Source organism: Myotis yumanensis, unplaced genomic scaffold (genome assembly GCF_028538775.1).
Source record: "Myotis yumanensis isolate MYYU_CA2020_CCGP unplaced genomic scaffold, mMyoYum1.0.hap1 SCAF_4, whole genome shotgun sequence".
Classification (NCBI taxonomy): domain Eukaryota; kingdom Metazoa; phylum Chordata; class Mammalia; order Chiroptera; family Vespertilionidae; genus Myotis; species Myotis yumanensis.
In genome coordinates, this window is record NW_027223755.1 from 43,009,563 (window position 1) to 43,030,064 (window position 20,502).

The 20,502-nt window shown below is 43.9% G+C and overlaps 1 protein-coding gene across 1 annotated transcript in view; it reads right to left on the reverse strand.

The window, feature by feature from the left end:
- Nucleotides 1-8,140: 8,140 nt before the first annotated feature.
- Nucleotides 8,141-20,502, reverse strand: part of SERINC5 (serine incorporator 5) — a 91,521-nt gene continuing 79,159 nt past the window's right edge. Inside the window, exons 8-11 of the mRNA XM_070411710.1 lie at nt 16,170-16,248; nt 13,354-13,393; nt 12,272-12,416; nt 8,141-10,295 (exon numbers count right to left, since the gene is read on the reverse strand). Coding sequence (XP_070267811.1) covers nt 10,148-10,295; nt 12,272-12,416; nt 13,354-13,393; nt 16,170-16,248 — 412 coding nt within the window. The 3' untranslated portion in view covers nt 8,141-10,147. The remainder of the gene's footprint in view (nt 10,296-12,271; nt 12,417-13,353; nt 13,394-16,169; nt 16,249-20,502) is intronic.

Genomic DNA, 20,502 nt, shown 5'->3' on the forward strand with positions numbered 1-20,502 from the left:
ACACACTAAATCTAAAGTTTAACCTTACGAATTTAATAAATTATAATTTAAACATTTAAACAATGATTTCAAATTTAATTACCTGTATCTTCTTTGGAATTTTTATTATTATGTCCTATTCATAAGTCTTTCACTCACCTTAAAAGGAAGAAAAACGCACACAAAATACTGTAACAATTATAGACATAACTTAGCTTGTTACAAAAGGGTCTTTGAAAGTATTATTTTCTGGCAAAAACAAGATATTCCAGACCTTCAAATTTCCTGCCTTAAAATGTTCAATGTGCTTCTCCCCAGGGAGCCCTCAGTCCTTCCTTGGTCTTTGGCCTGGAATGTAAATAAGATGTGTCTGCAAAGCAGCCCCTGGAGGCCACAAAAGAAAAGCCAGGAATTCACAGTAACCTTTGGTCTGACGTCCTTGAACCCAAATCCCAGGTTTTTTAAAACATATTTTTATTTATTTCAGAGAGGAAGAGGGAGAGAGAGATAGAAACATCCATGATGAGAGAGAATCATGGATCGGCTGCCTCCTGCAAGTCCCCAACTGAAGATCGAGCTCACAACCCGGGCATGTGCCCTTGACCAGAATTGAACCTGGGACCTTTCAGTTCGAAGGTCAATGCTCTATCCACTGAGCCAAACCGGCTAGGGCCCAAATCCAAGGTTTTTAAGTTACTGAGGTCCAGTCTGTTACTCAACTGCAATTCCTTACTGATATAATCATTATCCAAACAGAGAAGCCAAGAAAAAGCTCTCCATGGAAAAATGGGAAATTGACCTAAAGGGGAAGACCTTGAGTGGGGGTGGGTGGGTGGAGGTTGGGGATGGGAAAGAGGGTAGGAGGAGAGATGAGATTTGGCAGCCTCTGTAACAATTGCACTTAAGGATTTTAAGGTTTGCTTTTCCCCCTCATGTGTAAAATGAGAACTAGAATGTCTATAGGATCACTGTAATAATTATACCAGACACACATCAAGTGCTCAATAAACATTAGCTATCATCATTATTTAAGCTGAGCCTCTGAAATGTAATAGAACTGGGGACTGGATCACCTTAAGAAATCCGTTCTTTTTTTCTCTCTGTGCCCCACTCTCACAACTGCACAACCTCCTTAATCCTCTGTCTTCCGGCAAATTGGTTTTTCCATAATGCCTAAAATAGTCACTAACAACATCTTTCAAGTTTCCCGACTCCTTGGTTCAAGTTAACAGCCAGTCTAAAGCTGCACTGTCAGTTCCAAGTCCAAATTCCAGAGAAGCTGGTTGGCCAGCTTAGATGGAAAGTCCTCTCCTGGGTCAACGAAAACATAGCTGCTCCTGCTATAACCTTGAGAACAATTCTAAAAATATGGGGGTTGGGGCGGGGGATAGCAGGGTGGGGGCACTGCTGTGGAGACAAAACAGGAGGTGAACACGGGCACATTTTCTGAGTGGGCAAGGTGTATGTTCTGACCAAGACTCTCTCCTGGACCAAACTTCAGTCAGGCTCCTCTGAGCCCTCTTCTTGACTCCACCTTGACCTTGGCCTTCCGTGGCCATCCTGTCCTCACCATGCCCATATAGCCAAACTTAGCAAGAGTGCCTCCACCCTTGAAATCTGATCAAGTTCTTCATCCCCCACCTTTGATGTAAAAATCCTTGACCTACTTTTAGCAAGAATCCCCTTACCCTGATGTCTCCCACTGGATCCCCTCCCTCTGCTCACTGGCTAAAAATCCCCACTTGTCCTTGTATTCAGAGTTGAGCCTAAGTTCTCTGCCCTATTGCAAAACCCCCATTGCAATAGTCTTGAATAAAATCTTACCATTATAACAACTATCTGAACTTTTTCTATAATGCTTTATACACACAGGATTTGGATTGCACTATATATGTATACATATATTCTCCAAAAAATGTATACACATCTTGAATGATTATAAAGACAATGTTTATTAACATACAGTTCATTTTTGAAATTAAAAAGCATCTACAGAAAGGAGTAATTTTTTTTGTCAATGCCTGTTTTCAAACTGATGACTGTCCTGGTGCAGGCACTGCTGATAATGCCAAGCAATGGAATCATAAACGTCAAGAATAATTTTGTTCGTCAACTGTTGCCATTTTTGTACCTTAAACTTTATCTTTTATGTATCCCCATAAAAAAGACTAGTGGACAAATTTTCTTTGTTCAAAGCTTAGTCTGGCTTCACCCATTATTTCAAATCAGTTAAGCCTGAAAAGGAATGAAAATTATTATCAGCTATTAATGTCTGTATATATATATTTTTGGGACACCCTGTAGTTTTTTAAATTAATTTTATTTAACATCTGAAACACTCAATGAAGTATTTTTCAACAACACTTTTATTATTAGCTACTTATAATTTCTAAGATGCCACAAGTAAAATGTGACCTCAGAGGTTAAAATAATAATTTGGATATACTGGATTAAGTAACAAGTTATATATATAAATATGACCTCAGGGTCAAGATAAAGCCCCTTGTTAAGATCTCAGAAAATGCTTCTCATGTACTCCTGGCTGGAAAAAGGTTTCTAAGAATCTTAAAAGTGTGCCTTCTAATCTTGTCAGGTGGACAATAGAGCAAAGGGCTTGTGCAAGAATATGGGTATATCACGCTCTGCCCTGTAGTCCAAAGTGGAGGGGTGCTGAACCTGGAAAAGACTGGTGGGGATGGTTTTTAGTTAACATAGTGAAGATTCACAGACAACAATGTTTTTAAGAGAACTGAACAGAAACACAACCAGCTTGCACTGAAATCATAGTTTAAACTGAAGTCACTGGGCTCCCAACCATTTGTGAGTGGGGAGCAGGCTGAACTATTCAGCTGCTTATGAAATAAGTTAGTATGACCCAAAAGGAGGAGCTAAGAACTAAGTCAGGTCTAGTCATGGATGGATGATGTTCCTGGGGTGATTCCTGGGGTGTGGTTTTGTGGGAGCAGAGACTTGAGAACTAAAAAATCCCCTGATTTTAAGTGCAATGTGAACAGAAACAGAATAACTACTATAATCACTTTCAAATGTGGGGATGAGTGAATGTAAAAATCAGTTAAATCTGAATAAGGTTTGTAATTGAGTTAACCATGTCGAGTCCAATAGGTCTAATAAGATGAGGACAATGAACTCAGCAACATGGAGGTTACCAATGACCCTAAAAATCAGTGTCTGAGAAACGGTGTGTGTGAAAGCCTTATTGCAGTTCAACTCAAGAGTGAATGGATCTTCCTGAATCCCCACGTAAGAACACGACCCAAAACCCATGGACAACATTTACCACAAAAAAGTGGTGAATCCCAAAGTACATCTGGGATGGACGAAACATGCAAAGCCAACAGTGTCAGCATCTATCAGGGAAGAAACAGGGAAAAATTGAGCAGATGACAAATTCAGAGACAAAAAGTAGGACGGTAGTTTCCAGGAGCTAGTGGGAGAGGAAAAGGAGAGACTGCTGTTTCATGGATACAGTCTGTTTCAAAAGATGGAAACAGCTCTGGAGACTGATCGCACAACAATGTGGCTGTACCTAACCCTGCTGACTGCACACTTTAAACAGCTGAGATGATACATTTTGTTAGTGAAACACAAAAAACTCAGGAAACTAATCTCATAAAAATGAGGATTAGAAGTATCAAGATTAATAAAAACAGGAGTGATATACAATACTACTAAAGAAAATTGAAAAGATCTATATACATGAAAGCTGTAATCGTAAATTAGAAGACTTACTGTTGCTATGATGGCAACTCTTCCCAAACTGATCTGACTCAATGGCATTCCAATCGAAGAATGGACAAGGTAAATCTAATTTTAAACTTTAGTGTGTGTGTGTGTGTGTGTGTGTGTGTGTGTGTGTATATATATATATATATATATATATATATATATATATATATAGTTGATTTCATAGAAGGGAGAGGGAGAGAAAGATAGAAACATCAATGATGAGAGAGAACCATTGATCGGCTGCCTCTTGCACACCCCCACATTGGGGATCAAGCCTACTACCTGAGTATATGCCCAGGTCAATGCTCAACCACTGAGCAACACTGGCCATGCTCTAATTCTAAATGTTAAAGGGAAATGCAGAAGACCCAGAATACCCAAATATTTAAAAAGAACCACATTGGAGGGCACACATTACCTTCTTTAAAGACGTACCCTAATTCTCATATTTAAGACAGTGTGTCACTAGCATAAGCATAAGAAGAAGGAAGCAGGCCATGGGGCTTTCAGCCACAGAGAAGCTAAAAAGCTTGGGTTTCCATGTCTGTATTTTTTGTTCTCGAGAACATATATAACAGACTCTAAGAAGCTTAAGAGAGAGTTGATTGCCCTAACCGGTTTGGCTCAGCGATAGAGCATCCGCCTGTGGACTGAGGGGTCCAGGGTTCGATTCTGGTCAAGGGCATGTATGGTTGCAGGCACATCCCCAGCAGGGGGCGTGCAGGAGGCAGGTGATCGATGTTTCCAACTCTCTATCCCTCTCCCTTCCTCTCTGTAAAAAATCAATAAAATATATTTTAGAGAGAGAGAGAGAGAGAGAGAGAGAGAGAGAGAGAGAGAGAGAGTTGATTGCCTAGCCCAGTGGTCGGCAAACTCATTAGTCAACAGAGCCAAATATCAACAGTACAACAATTGAAATTTCTTTTGAGAGCCAAATTTTTTAAGCCAAACTTAAACTATATAGGTAGGTACATTGTTATTAACTTAATTAGGGTACTCCTAAGCTGGCCTTTGCTAAAAACGTCCTCAATCTGATTGAGGTACGTTTGCTGAAGTCGACCCCTTCCAACTCTCCCATCCACACTCATCTTGTATACTTGTTTCGTCTATCTCCTTTCGTTCATCCTCTCGATATGTCCAAACCATCTCAACATACCTTTCTCAATCCTCGACACTACATCTTCTTTCACTCCACAATGTTCCCTAAAAAACTTAATAAACTTTACTTACAACTTTGCACTATACATGCGCGCCCACACGTGGTATTTTATGGAAGAGGCACACTCAAGGGGCCAAAGGGCCGCATATGGCTCGTGAGCCGCGGTTTGCCGACCACTGTCCCAGCCAGTTTGGCTCAGTGGATAGAGTGTCAGCCCACCCTCAGATTGAAGAATCCTGGGCTCGATTCCAATCAGGCTTGATCCCCAGCCCTGGTCGGGGCCCATGTGGGAGGCAACCAATTGATGTGTCTCTCTCACATCAATGTTTCTCTGTCTCTCTCCTCCTCCCTTCCCCTCTACGATTAACATTTGAAGGCAACATCTTGGAAAACACAACTTGCAAGACTTTAATTATAAATGTGTGCAACAGAAGGGAGAAAAAACAACATGATTTTCAGTTTTAAATTTTATTAAAGTACAGAGTTAAGTTTTGAGTTTTCTACATAGGAAAAGACTGGTCAACTTCAGACGCTTCATAGAAAAATTAGCATTCAAAAAACAAATATAAATTCATAGTTGCCTTTGTGACTAAAGGGGGGAAATCTTTAAAAGTTACCAAAACTCTAATCATATCTGAAACCATTATAAAGTTCAGAGTAGATTTACCACATATATTACATTTTTAAAATTCTAATACTGTAAAACATAACCACATAATTTGGCTATAGCTAATTATTTCAGAAAAGTTTAAAAAATTAACAAAGTTATGACTATAAAATTTTTGTAGAATTTTCTTTGTAAAGTAAAAAAAAAACCTTAAATCTTTAATTAATGAAAACAAAACAATCCTCTTAAATGTCTTATAAATAGCTCTCAAGACATATATTACACATCTGCTTTCCTTACCTGAGAGGATTTCCCAGGATCCTTCACACCAAAGGATTACCTTCAAGAATTCTTCCATAACTTTACTCACATATATATCATTAAACTCCTATAGAAGTGATTTTGGATATAAGTATTCTTAATCCACCCTTCCTCAATTAAGATTTTGCTGAAAGAATTTTACTTTAAAACAAAACAAAAGATGCCTCTTTGGTAAAATGAACATCTCTACAAATGATTTACTGAGGAAGAAAAAAGAGAAAGATCTTGAAAATGTCGAGCATTAGTTCCGAAGATCTGTGTAAATAAATAGCTCTCCGACCAAATTAAGTAGGTCTAACCTTAGAGAGCCCATCTCTGCCTGAAATGCAACACTGTATTAAAACGCCTGAGTCTTGCCCAGCCGGTATGGGTGAGCGCTGACCTATGAACCAGAAGGTCATGGTTTGGTCAGGGCACATGCCCGGGTTGAGGGCTCGATCCACAGCAGGGGACATGCAGGAGGCAGCTGATAGATGATTCTCATCATTGATGTTTCTCTCTCTCTCTCTCTCTCTCTCTCTCTCTCTCTCTCCCCCCCTTCCCTCTCTGAAATCAATAAAAAAAAATTTTTTTTAAGTAAAAAATAAAACGTCTGAGTCTTTACAACTGTATTAAAGATGGCAGGAAACACGATGGCCTTAAGAACAAAGCCATAGGGAGTTCGTGCTATTGGAAATTAAGAAGGATGTCCTACAGAGAACCGCGTGGCTACTGCGCTGTCCCTGGTTGAAGAAAGAAGGCCCAATGTTCTCTCTGTGCAAACAGGGTCTCAGCCCAAGGGCACCCCTTCTTAGTTTCAGGACAAACCCTCTTTCCTTTCCAAGAGGGGCAGGACACGCATGCACAGCAAACTGAGAGGCTATTCAGAAAGGCAGTCAAGGGAGAAAAAAGCCCAGGTAGCTTAAATGCAGGCTCTGAATTCCCTTTTTATAGGTAATATGAAGCACCAATGGTAGTAAACTTCTGGCCAAAATTAAGCACATAATTTAAATTTTTTTGTTAATCCTCATAGAGGATATTTTTCCATTGATTTTTAGAGAGAGTGGAGGGGAGGAGAGACAGAGACAGAGACACATCGATGTGAAAGATACATCAATTGGTTGCCTCTAGCACATCCCCCAACCAGGGCCAGGTATTGAGCCTGCAACCGAGGTATGTGACCTTGACCAGAATCAAACCTGGGACTCTTCAGTCCGTGAGCTAACATTCTATCCACTGAGCCAAACCAGCTGGGGCAACACATAATTTTTCAAAGCCATATTAAAAAGGCAGAGGGTGACAAATGGGTGGGTGGAACTAGCACTAAATAGAGGTCACCCATAATGAAGAAACTTCTGAGGAACTAAAACGAAACACTTTGGTGTGGGAGCCCCCCTGCTGGCCATTCCTGACGGGCACCAGAGCCCAGGTCCCCAGTAACCTCACTCTCCCACAGCCACAGGAACACAGTCCCTTACACCACCAAGGAGCTCCACATATCTCTGGCAACCAATTTCTTCAAGCCATTTCCCAAGAAACTGTGAGAATAAAACCAAGACGAAAGCAAGACCCAGTAAGGACAAAGTAGGGTGTCCGAAAGCTTTGATAGAAAAGTCTCTGGCATTCAGTCAGGTGACATGTCTGGATATACAGCAACACTCGAAAAAGAGCCCCTCCCCCGCTCAGTCTTTTTACTCATGGAAATGAAGGGGAAATGTCCCATACTGGATGAATAGCACAGAGGAAACAGAGTTTTTAAAACTTTTTGGGCTTTCATCACTAAAGGAATCTGACCAGCAGCTTCTAGGGATGCACTTTTTAAATTATGTACAAAAAGTTGTAGGAAGCAAAAGTCTATTAGTTAAAAAAGAATTTACCAAATGAACACCATTGTTACAGCAATTCAAAGCAATTGGCAAAATTTTTCCAGTTTCTTAAATCACGATAGCACAAAAACATAGGCTTCTTTAAACCTATATTTGAATGTTGACTCATCACCTGAGTATTGTTTATTACAATGAATAATCATGAAAGTCAACTTAATTCATATGCCCACAGTTCTCAGAGTACATCCACATCTCTCTTGATCATTCAAATACACTTGCTTAAATTTTCAGTTGAGAACAAAAAACCAGATGACTGTAATTATGCCTCTTGTGTCAGACCAAATTTCAGAAAGGAACTACAGGCCACAAACCAAGTCTTAAGCATCTGGAAACCGTGGGTTGGCTGGGCAAGCTAAGAAAGGAAGTGCCCAGGGCCCTGCCATTGGCAATGGCCTTCCTTTTGTGTTTCCCTGACCATCTTTCTGCAGGGGAGGGGGCGGGGGGGGGGGGGGGGGGCGCGACAAAGGCCAGCCAATACTCGACTCTGTCAGCCTGACCTTGACTTGCTGTAAGGACCAGTTCCAAAGTCACATAGCTGGCTACCAGACCCAACTAGCAGGAAGAAAACCTAACAAAGCTAGTTACTGATACAACCCCAGCTCTTGATCCGCCTCCTCCTGTGGTCTTTCCTAAAGCCAATCTCCCTTCCTCCGAGCCCTTGGTCACTGCACTGGCCACTGCAGCAACCAGGAAGCTGCTGCTACCCACACAGCCCCACTCCCTCAACCGGTCCCCACTCCCAGCGCTCCACTCCCACGGGGTAGGCTGCCCGTGGCAGCTCTTCATTTTGTGGCTCCAGATCATCTTTCAACTGCTGAGCACAAAGAGCTCCTGCCTAACAAAAGGCTCTTTCTCACACACAAGTGCCTTTTAAAACTGCATCTCAGACACTGTCAATAAGGCAAGTTCCCAGAAGAATCAATAGTTGTATTTGTTTTCCTGGGAGGAGGGCAAAAAAGTAGGAATGAAGTATTTGGCTAATTCCCAAAGCCAGCTTTTTGGCACACTGGAGCCCAGCTGACGTGGGACCCAATTCTGCCCAACTCATACAGTGGGGCACAGACCAGCTTTTCCATCTCAGACCTTCTCTGCCGGGGAGTTGGAGGAGTCCTTCCATCCTGCATGAGACACTAACAGGACACCCCAAGGTGTCTCCACTGGGGTCTCTAACAGACTTTCCACCAAGTAAACTCTCTTCCTGACTGAGAACATCAGAGCACCGAAAATGGACATCTTCTTGGGCAGCTGCCCGAAGTCCAGTATCTCATGAGGATTAGCTTTCAAGTATGTGTTTTAGAACTTTCTGTGGATGCTAGTGACGGCTCCATTAAAAAGCCCCACCGTCCGTCCACCTTTCCTTCTAAGTATATTTGGTCACTTCTACTTGTTTAACCGGCTTATCTGGTCAGCCCTGTCGAGGTGCCGCCTGTGATCCCCACCTCAGCAAATCTACTGCAAAACCCCACAGTGGCCATTAACGGTGTGGCCCCCTTACACATCTAGAAATCAAAAGCCCTCCGTCTCTAACATTTCAAAGGCCTCAAGGTGGAAGAGAAACTGGGGGGCTGACCTTAACTCTGAAAGGGGCGCAGCAGGCTTCAGCCAGGAAGCAACCTTCCAGGTAAGGCTCTACAGTATTATTACTGTTAATAGCACGAACAAGTAAGACCATAGCTCTCCATCGTCCAGACAAAGAAAACAACATGAATATAGTTCTATAATCATGTGAATAACTCCACAAATAAGAGTCGTAATTATTGCAGTAACTCCGATCAGGTAGTGATAATTGGGGGGGGGGGGGGGGGTTGTGTCACAGGTGGTGATAGCAAATTGTGCTTTGTCACATAACAAAGATACTGAACCCAGAAAGGATGAGGGGACCTCGAGGAAGGGCGACAGAAGGACAACGGCAGATGTGATTCCCAGCATCACAACTTCCAAGGGAAACGTCTGGGGGCCCAGAGGAAACAGCACAAGTGGAGCGAAGAGCAGGTGCTGCCTCTTGTGCCCTATAAATACCAGGGGGCTGTGTGCGGGGTCCCGCAGGCCCAGGTGTGCACAGGGGTCTGCATCCTGTCAGGGGCTGAAGGCTCAAGATTTTGGCATGTTTTCTATTCCAAGGATAAGAATGACAGGCCACACAAGGTAAATTTCTACCCCTGTGAGGTGTCATACTCCAAACTGTTTTGGTAAAAACGTGCAGAAGAAAACTATGAGCCTAACTACCACCCCAGTTTTTAGGGGTAAGACACATACGAAACATAGCATCACTCAGGATCAACTTGGTTAAAATTTTCAATTCTTTCGGGATAACTTGGTAGTTTCTTTTTGAATTTCAGATTGAAAAAGCTCATCAGGTGATTTTTTCCTCCCCTGAAAGCCAGGGGAAGCCAGCTTTTCGAAAAGCGCCAGTCAGCGCTCAGACCCCTGGAACACTTGCTCAAAGGACGTCCCTTCCAGCTGCAGGCCTCACACATAGAACTGCCGAGAAGGACAGCAGAGGGGCGCCACCAGCGTCCACAGGTACAGCAGCACGCACATCCAGCAGGAGGCCATCTTGACCCAGAAGATGGACCAGCTCCCGCTGAAGAAGGTTTCAATGTAGGCACTTTCATAGCTGTGGGGACGAGAGAGCCATCGTGGTCAGCGTAGGAGGAGAACCCGTGGGAGAAGGTCTCTTCTACCAAGTGTCTCCCTGCTTTTGCCCCCTCCAGCCTTTCTTGTTTTCCTAACAACTGAATTCTTATATAATCCACACCCACTTAAAGCATGCAACTCAAGGACTTTCATGTGCACAGACTTGTGGAACCGCCACCACGGTCAACTTTAGAACATTCTCATCGCCCCAAAAAGAAAAGCTGCACCCATAGCTGCCCGCCCATTTCCTCCCCTCCTCCTGCCCCCAGAAGTCACTCATCTACTTTTGGTCTCTATGGATTTGCCTATTTGGGACATTTTCATTTTCAGATGGAATCACGTGGCCTCTTGGGACTGCTTTTTCCACTCAGCACAATGTTTTCAAGGCTTATCCCTGCTGTAGCAGTGTCGGTACTGTACGCCCTTTTATTGCAGAGTAGTATTCCATGGTCTGCACGCAGCACGTTTGTTTACCCATCATCAGCTGATGGGCATTTGGGTTGTTTCCCCTTGTTGGTTATTAGCAATGCTGCCTCCATGCACCCCGTGTACAAGATTTTGTGTGGCCATAAACGTGCCTCATCTTCACTTGGATGTAATATTTGGGAGTAGAATTGCCAGATCATGTCCTAACTCGATGTTTAACATTTTGAGGAACTGCCAAACTGTTTTCCAAAGCAGCTGCACCATTTGACAGTCCTCCCAGGAGTGCAGGAGGGTTCCAAGTTCCCCACATCCTCAACACTTACTATCTGCCTAATTGATCACAGCTCCCTCCATTTTCTTCTTCAGTTTCCCAAGCCAGAAATTCTCAGGAATTTTCAAAGGATCACGGGGCAGCATCAGAAGCTCCCTCCCTATCTTCTCCCTCAGGAAGATGTTTGGGAAGATTATCACTCTGTTTGAAGCCACCACCCACCACCCCCAACCCCACAAGATACTCCTTATTCCTCTTCCTCATTTCATTTTTCACCCCAACACTCACCACAATCTGACACACTGTATCTGGTTAGGTTCACGGTCTCCCCCCATTAGAATCTAAGCCCTGCCACCCAGAACAGTGTGGCACGTAGGAGCCACTCAAATGTGTGCGGAATGAATGAATAGAAAGCAAGCACAATAAGCTTAAATGTCAAGCCTATGTGTATCCTAATTTATATCACATTCGTATCCAACATAAAGTTTGGATTAAAGAATAATGCAAAAAGAATCTGTATGTTGTGACAGGGAAAAGAGTCTCTATGTTGTGACAGGGAAAGTCAGGTGTATCCTATACCGCCAAGTTAATAAAAAACAAACAAAACAAAAAACCTCAAGGGGGGGGGGGGGGTAATATGTGTAATCATATTTATGTTAAAAAATTGTAAATGCATATAAACAATAGAAGAATATATACCATATTGTTAGCAGTGGTTGGGGGAGGGAGTCACTGTTACTTTTTATATTCCCATATTAGTTTTTTTAAAAGCTGTTTTAAACTTTTGTCATGAAAGTGTGAAGAAAAAAAGGACAAAATACAAAACAGAAAAGGGATAAATACACAATGCAGAGAATGTATACAGATGATGTATTATGGAACTGCACACTTGAAAACTATAATCTTATCACCCAATGTCACCACAATAAATTTAATACAATTTTTAAAAAGCAGATGATTACTTAAGAATTCCAAGTGCTTCCTCCATTACCATGTTCTTCAAGACTACCCATATGCAGTTAACCTTCCTTTTTTTTTTTTTTTTGAAGTTGCAGTAAGCCTTGGCAATTCCCAGGGTTAAAAGTATGCCACTAGACTAAATTGAACTGTTTTGGTAAAGGTGAGCACAGCTTGACTTGGAAAACCATTTAGCTGACTCTGGAGATCTGCTCTGTGCCTCAGCACCATATGGAACAGGACTCACCTTGCTTTTATAAAGACTGCCCCTTCTAAAACCCCTACGAAGGCGGGCCACTCACTTGAACCAGTTGGTGACAGTCATCATCACATAGAGGGAAGCCAAAAAGAAGACTCCGTGGAAATAGGAATAGCTGTAGACGGTGCTTCTCTTCTCGTCATAAATGACGCCCGGCCCCTCTTTCATATTCTGCGGGTCTTCAGTGTCTGTGAACCACAAAGCCAGCACCAGCTCAATGAGTGAACACATGCACACTGACCGCTTTAGCAAAGACACACTGGCTTCAACCCAGAGGCTGTTCTGTAGGAAAGATGCCAAAAGCCACTTGTACCTTAAGGCATTTTCATCTATGCCAAAAGCACAAACCCCCTACCCTACCCCAGAACCTTCCTGAACAGGATGAGTTACCTAACATCCCATATATTTTATTTATTTATTTTAAATCTTATTGAGGGATCAAGTCAAGTTTATTTATTTTTATTGATTTGAGAGAGAGAGAGAAAGAGAGAGAGGGGGCGAGAGAGAGGGAGAGAGAGAAACATCAATTCGTTTTTCTACTTATTTATGCACTCACTGGTTGATTCTTGTATGTGCCCTGACCAGGGATTGAACCCACAACCTTGGCATATACTAGTAGGGACCATGCACTAACCAACTGAGCTGCCCTATTTAATAGAGCAGGGGAAAAAAGCCATTAAAACACAAAACTTATTATAAGCTCAGAAGAAAGTGAGAAAGAGTAGAGAACTCCTCAAGCCCCTGGGATCCTCTAATTCAAGAAGAAAAGTTAAGTTGAGGAAAAGAATGGTCCAAATTATGGTGTCAGGACCTCTTGGTATTTTCCAAATTTTCATTCCTTTAAAAAATGTACTGTCTGCTTCTCTAAATCTCACTGTATAACTTAAATATGAGCCAAAATATTAGACTGATTTCTTGCCTGCAAGAATAGCGAAACAAACCAAGAAAACCTCACAACCCTTTGGGGAGAGTATGAAAAGTATGTACACGGTAAACTGTCTGTGGAAAAAAGTTTCCCCTTACCATTCAGTTATTTGTATGTGAATCCCAAATGCGTACAGACTAGACTAGAGCGACAGGTCTGCAGGGCCACACAGATGCATAGAGGGCAAGTTCTCTACTTACCTTCTCCATAGGGACCGAAGCAAAAGCAACACCGAGCTACCTGAGAGAGCAAAACCAACAGTCAGGTGACTTGCTCTCCACTCCCCACACCAGTAAAGCACTAACGGCCACGCCGCCCCCGTCTGAATTATATCCCAGGCCTGGAACTGCACACTTTACCCCTTCGGGAGGTGTTAACGAAGCACCTGCTCTTCCCAGATGCTCTGGGTGCTGGTGATGGGAAATACAATGGACTGAGGGGAGCTGCCTTCAAGGGACACACGCAGTTCCTGCGCCTGCTGTGGCAGACAGTCTACACTGCAGCTCCCAGGCTTTGTCCCAGCAGTCACCCTGCCCGAGGGCAAGCCCTTCCTGGACAAGCCACAGGAATGAATCCCACAGCAGGGGTGAAAGGGAGCAGCCACTGACCCCTGGGGTCAGGCCCGATGGGCCACATCTTCCCTGGAGCACTTGTTGGGGGTCAGCAAAGATGTGTCCGGCCTGCGGCGCCCTTCAACATCACCCTCGGTCCACTCTGCCTCTTCCCTTTCTTTTCTCACTTTCCTTTTACTAATATATCTCCTGCTCATCAAACTACCTGGGCAGCTGCCTCTGAAAAACTCAACCTGAAACACAAAGTGAATGAGACAAGGTCCCGGCTCTCATGGAGCTCACTCCGGGTGCTTTGCTCTACTCGTTACTTCATTAAACCCTCTCCAACCTCTGAGGCTGGGATGATTATCCCATTTACAGTTGAGGAGACTGAGGTCAGGCAATTAGCTTAGTGAAAGGAGCTGGGACATGAGTGTGGGATGAGAACTCCAAGGCCCATGACTCACAAGAGGCAACCAGTAGCATGTGACATCTAGGAAGTGGTGGGGCCAAGAGAATCAGCGATGGTAACGCGAAGGGATCTGGAAGCAGGAGGCCTACCTACACTTCCTGTAAAAATCAGGCCGCTCAAATGGCACGGGGGTGCGGGGGGACAGGGATGGGTGGGATACTTCCCTTTGAAGAGCCTTTGGTATCTTTCAAATTTCGTACCACGTTTCTAACTTACTCAACATAATAAACTTAATTTTAAAAATATCAGGTTATGAACAATAACTACATGACTTCAGAAGTACGCTCGTAAACAGATAAGAAACACAAGTACCAAGGAGGTCTGGGAAGTGCTGGGTCCTGGACACTCTGGCTGATAATATCTTTACTACAAAGAACAGAGCCAAGGACAAGGACATGGGAGCCTAGGCCTTCATCCCATTTATCCACCTCACGGCCACGTCCCTGTTTCCCTCCTACATCAAGGGAACTTGTAATAGAGGGACTGGCCTTGACAGAATCTTGCATCGAGTGGCACAAAGACTCACTAATTCATTCAGGGGGCCCAAGACATGGTGTGCTGGGATCCCAGTTCTTCAGAAGCTTCAGTTACCACAAGAAACAAACTCTCTTTCAAAGGAGCACCCTGTGAAACGTGATGCAAGGGGAGCAAACCCATCCTGCATGCTCCCCATTTCCGGAGGAAACACTGGACATTTTCCTCGGAAAAAGAAAAACATCCTCTCTCAAATCGTACTTAGAGACTCGCTGTTCTTTGCACATTAACTCTGTGCACGATAGGGATATTGAAACCATTAAGGTACCACCCCAGCAGGTGGTCACCCAGTTGGTGGTGAGAACAAATGCCTGCCTTCCAGAGACCATTCTCTTATTCAGTCTCCTTATTCATTCTCTTATTCAGTCTCTTCTTTAAGTGACAGAAAGAGCTGGGGAATCATGCTGGCAGACTGACAAGCCTTCACAACGGTTCCCTCTCTCCAGGTCAGGTGCCGGAGAGACCATCCCCAGAGACGCAGCTGCAGAAGGAAGCGCCCATCAGATAAGCCAGGGCTCTTAAATCCAGGGAAAGCTATTAGGATGCAGCCAGGGCGGGATGCCAGGCAGGGTTCCCAGCCCAGCCAGGCCAGGAGCAGCAGCTGAGCTCTTGGGTATCAGTGGTGGTTAGGAACACAGGCTCATGGTTACATGCTGGCAAATCAAAAGTTTAAATGACTTTGCAAAAGGAGAGAAAACCCTCATTGGGTTTTTATGAGGATAAAATGAAATGACATATGTAGCGCCTAGCACAGTGCCTGAAACATAGCAAGTGCCACAAGTCTTAGCTATCACTGGACTTTCCATTCTTGGGGTCAGGGCTGAATTGTTTCCTGGCTGCCTCCATCTGGTTAGACCTTTTTAAACACTGGATGTTCCACTGTAATAAAATACACTCTGCTGACCACTGGCATCTGCCAACCAGTATGATTCCTTGGACATTTATTGTTCACAATTCTTTACCCAGTGAAATGCCCACCTGATGGAACTGACACCCTTAAATAAGCTAATGTGCAGACAATGCTCAGCCGTGTGGCATACAGCAGATGCTGCTCCTCCCCTTCTCCATCGTTCTCTCCTCCTTCAGAACAGCTGTTACATAGCCTCACAGTTGTGCTATGTATGGAGGGCACAGGCAGGTATAAAACAGAGGAATGGACTAGAAATTGTAGAAAACCACACACATTCCACTATGACAGAAGAACAAAGAACAGCTTGACAAAGCCACCCCGGCCTCTGGTGGGAGGTGGGCAGCAGGATGCCACACAAGAGGCCAATCTTGTTGGAGGAAAATCAAGGATTTTGATCCCATAGTATATATAGGATATTTCTTTATGAATAAAAACTGTCTTCTTGGGATCATGGAATACAGATCAATAAAGATACAAATAAACATACAAAGCCTTCCTGGGAAGTGGGTCTTCTGAGAAAAGCAGGACAGGAAAAGGAAAGGAACTTACTTCCAGTTCAGGAGCTGCATGGCGCCCCTGCAGGGCATCGGAACTCGATCTCGTTGTCGATGTCAAGCTAGGAAACAAACAGAAAGGTCAGCAGAGCACATGGACGTGCTATGTCCCATCAGAGGAAGGGCAGGGCCGCTGGCCAATGTCCAGTGAGAGACTCACGACACCCACAGTCCTCCCAGCTTAGATAAATGTAGTCTATTTAAATATCCACTGTATTCCAAAACTGGCTGACTGATTCTATAGCTAATGTTGTTGACATGAATAGCATTAGATCATTTTGTGCAAAGAGAAGTTTGTAAAGAAAAATAAGATGTCTTTTGGTCCCATTATCTTGGTTTTTGCCTCTCTTCCCTTAACTGCCAAAATAATTTTCTGATTTCACTTTTATCATTCCCCTCCCTTTGACCATTCTCACTTAGAAGGGATCAAAAGCAACAGAGGAACCCAGAGATGGCAATAAAAATCCAGGGCATGAAAAACAAAGGTCACATTACTTACTGTGGTAATCAGCCTATGGCAGAACAAGGTTTTCTGTTTAGAAGTTCAATATAGACTAACTAGTTGTGGGTGTGATTTTTTAAAAAAAATCTTCTTGCCGAAACCGGTTTGGCTCAGTGGATGGAGCGTCGGCCTGCGGACTGAAGGGTCCCGGGTTCGATTCCGGTCAGGGGCATGTGCCTGGGCACATCCCCAGTGGGAGATGTGCAGGAGGCAGCTGATCGATGTTTCTCTCTCGTCGATGTTTCTGACTCTCTGTCTCTCTCCCTTCCTCTCTGTAAAAAATCAATAAAATATATTTAAAAAAAAAATCTTCTTGCCACTTTCCCCATACCTTGAGAGGTAAAATGTTATAAAATTTTACTTACAGGAGTAAAAAAAGTAATTTTCCCTAGGGGAAAAGGGGGGGGGGGACATTTTAAGCAAATTATACTTTAGGGTTCCATCTAACTGTATAAATTTGCTTAGCAAATATTTACTGAAGGCCTGCCACGTGTCGGGCCCTATTCTAAGCACTGGGGACTCAGTGAAATCCCTGCCCTCAATGCAGCTTCGGTGCTAATCTGGAAGCAGGTAGAGTGGTGTGTGTGTGGGAGGGTGACAGATTGGGGGAGTGTTGCCTAGTAGAGGCAGGAATTAGCAGGTTCTTTTCAACCAAATAAACCTCATGAGGAAACACTGCCTTCTCTGTTGCTCATTCTCATCCTCTTTCCCAAGGCGAGAAGAGATCAATGAGATGCCAATCTATATATATAAAAGCCTAATATGGTAAGTGTCCAACCGATTGGTCAACGGTTTTGTCGACTGTTTGGTCAACCACTTGACCAGTGGCTATGATGCACACTGACCATCAGGTGGCAGATGCTCTGACCAGTAGGTTAGCTTGCTGCTGGGGTCTGGCCAATTGGGACTGGGTGAAATGAGCCAGTCACGCCCTGGAGCCCTCCCAAGGTCCTCCCCAGCAAGCCGGCCCTGATCAGCCCCGATGGGGACTGGGCGAGATGGGCTGGACATGCCCTGCAGCCAACCTCCTGCAGTCCCTCCCTGGCCTCTAAAATATTTCTTCTAATTAATTTCTTTTCAATGTGCATGAATTCATGCACTGGGCTTCTAGTAAACAATAAAAAGCCTTAGTCATAAAAAGGTCCTCTGGGATCCAAGCTACTGCTTCTTTTGTGGTCCACTGAAGACCAATAGCATCACTTTCATTTCTGCTTTGAACAGATGGATGCTAATTGAGGCCCACTCTACTCCCACTTCCTGACTCTGAGCCTGGGTAGAGGAATGACAGAAACATTCCAATGGCTGTGCACCCAGGAAATTTACACCTTGCTCCTGCATTTAAGTGTGCTATATTTTGTGCCTTTGAATTATGATCTAAGATAGTATACAGTTTCCATGGGGATAAATATAACTTTCAATTTTAGGAACAGGTCAGTATCTGGAATTTTCGTCTAAAAGATGATATTCTTTAAAGAGTGTAGAATATATATTCATTTTATAAATTCTTTGCAATAGATGGTTTCAGAAAAACAAAGCTTTGATTCTGGCACTTTTGCGGCTTCACTTCCACCATCAGCACTGAAAGGGGAACTTTTTATCCTTCTTGAAGTACCTATATTCAGTTCATTGTGATGTGTGACGTCTACAAGCAGATGTTACTGTACAATAAGGTCTTTATTCAGTAGTGGCCTTTCCCCACAAAACACTCTTCTTGGAATTATTAAGAAAATATTGTTTTTAAAAGCTCTTATAAAACATAGAAAATTCTTACTGTCTGCATTCTGGCTGTTATTGACCCATCTGTTTGGTCAGCGCAAGACAAACTATTGTAAAATAATTCCCGGATTATCCATAATCTCTTATCTCCTAGACCTAAAATGTGAGTGGTGTTAACCAGGACTTCCTGTGGGGGGCGCAGGAGACTAACAGTATTTGGTTGGGACAATGCTTTCCCATACAGAGAATGTCCACCACACGGCAGCATGGCCACTGTGTCTGTTCCCTGTCACAAAAAGCCAGCAGTGGCTTTCAGGCATCGTGACAACCAAAAAGATAAGATGCCTCTCTCTACCTTTGCCCAGGAACCACTGCCCTGCCCCCAGTGACAAAGAGATTCAAACACAGGTGCTTCTGGCACTGGCCAAATGCCCCCAGATTACAGAAAATCACTAAAACCATGTGCAGACTTTCCTATGGGACACCACAGATTCTGATTCCCTCACACACTTGCAGGGCAGGCCTTTGAGAGGTTCCATGGCCGTTCCCAGCCTTTGTGTGGTGAATTCAATTATGTTCCTGCTGCTGTGTAAATGGTGACGCACAGCTCCCAAAGGAGACCAGAGTCCTCGGGAAGTGTGGGGCAGGCCTCAGCAGGTCCCGGTGCAGAACATGGGAATTTCTAGCTGGCTGGCTGGCAAGTGGAGGATTCCCAAAGTAAGATACACCCCCTCCCTTTCTCTTAAAGCAGAGTATCAGGCCCAGAACACACGAGAATAGATAGCCCTCCTTGATTCACCAATTTTTCTCTTTTTAAGCCAATCTCTCTAATGCCAACTTACCAACCTTGTATCTATGTTCACACAGTATGCAACATGGCTGTGAATGTCCCATTTTCAACTAGCCAGTTGGAAATTTAATAAAGATTCTTTCTTAGCTTTTATAACTTTATATCCAGTTTTTGTTATGCTTAAGAGAAAATATAATCCTTTCTTGTGTAAGCTGTCTAGGAATTTGAAGTAGCTGGGTAATGTTTCACAACACAAGTGCCTCCTGATAATGTAATTATGTGAGTCATCTAGCTTATCATTCTACCAGAGTGAAGAAGGGACCTCACTCCAAGCCAACACAAGGGGAAAAGTTCTGACCCGTCTCTCCAAATAGCCCAGCAAGAGAGACTCAAGGAGAGGTGTCCTGAATTCGGGGGTGCAGAGCTGTAGGAATAGGCTCCATACCCATTTTCTTTTAGGTACAGTGAAGGATTGAACTCGATTGACTCCAGAATCCTATCCAGTCTGACAGCTTGAACTTGAAACCAACGGAAGAATACTCTCAAAATCTAGAGGCCAAGGAGGGAAATAAGGAATAGTTGGGGGAAGCCAGGGCCTGTCACAAGGAGCCAGGCCGAGGAGGGTGTGGGGGGACCGGCCTATAGAATGAGCCATTGGGGTGCTCCTGCATGGGGTCCAAGCTGTGACACTTCCTCCTCACAGTGATGCCTGGAGGCAGCAGAAGGGGGTCTGGAGAAAGGGTGGCCTCGGTCAGAAAGCCAGGGAGTGAGTTTGGGCCGAGCCCTTCTTCAAGCTGAGACCACAAAAGAGCAAAACACACTCACAGCGAGTGTGTCAGCAGAAGGACTTGGAACAGAGAACCAGGAACTGAGGATAGAAGTCATCATGAGAGCCCCTAAAGTGGTGTGAGTGTGTGTGTGTGTGGGGGGGGGGGGGGGGGGGGGAACGCGTGTGTAGGGGGGACTCCTATACATGAATAGGTAAGAAGACAGCACAGTGAGCCTTCTATGACCTTATGGAAAAGTCAGCCCCAGCAATCCTGGACTTTCATTGAAAATGGGTGATTTCTTCTCCCTTTAATGTGCATACACACTACCTAGTCTTTTAGCTTCCTATAGATTCTATTATTTCTAGAAATTCCTGCAATCGTGTGCAAATGACAGTCTCCACCAACCTCTTTTGTAACATCTTCCAAACTTTCATTCCTCTGAGTCTGGGAGGAAAACATAAACTCTAGAAGCCGTGATTTGAAAACCTCCTGATTGGCCACCTCCCACCCCCGGCAGGAATTCGCTCTACTCACTAGGCCTAAACTCACT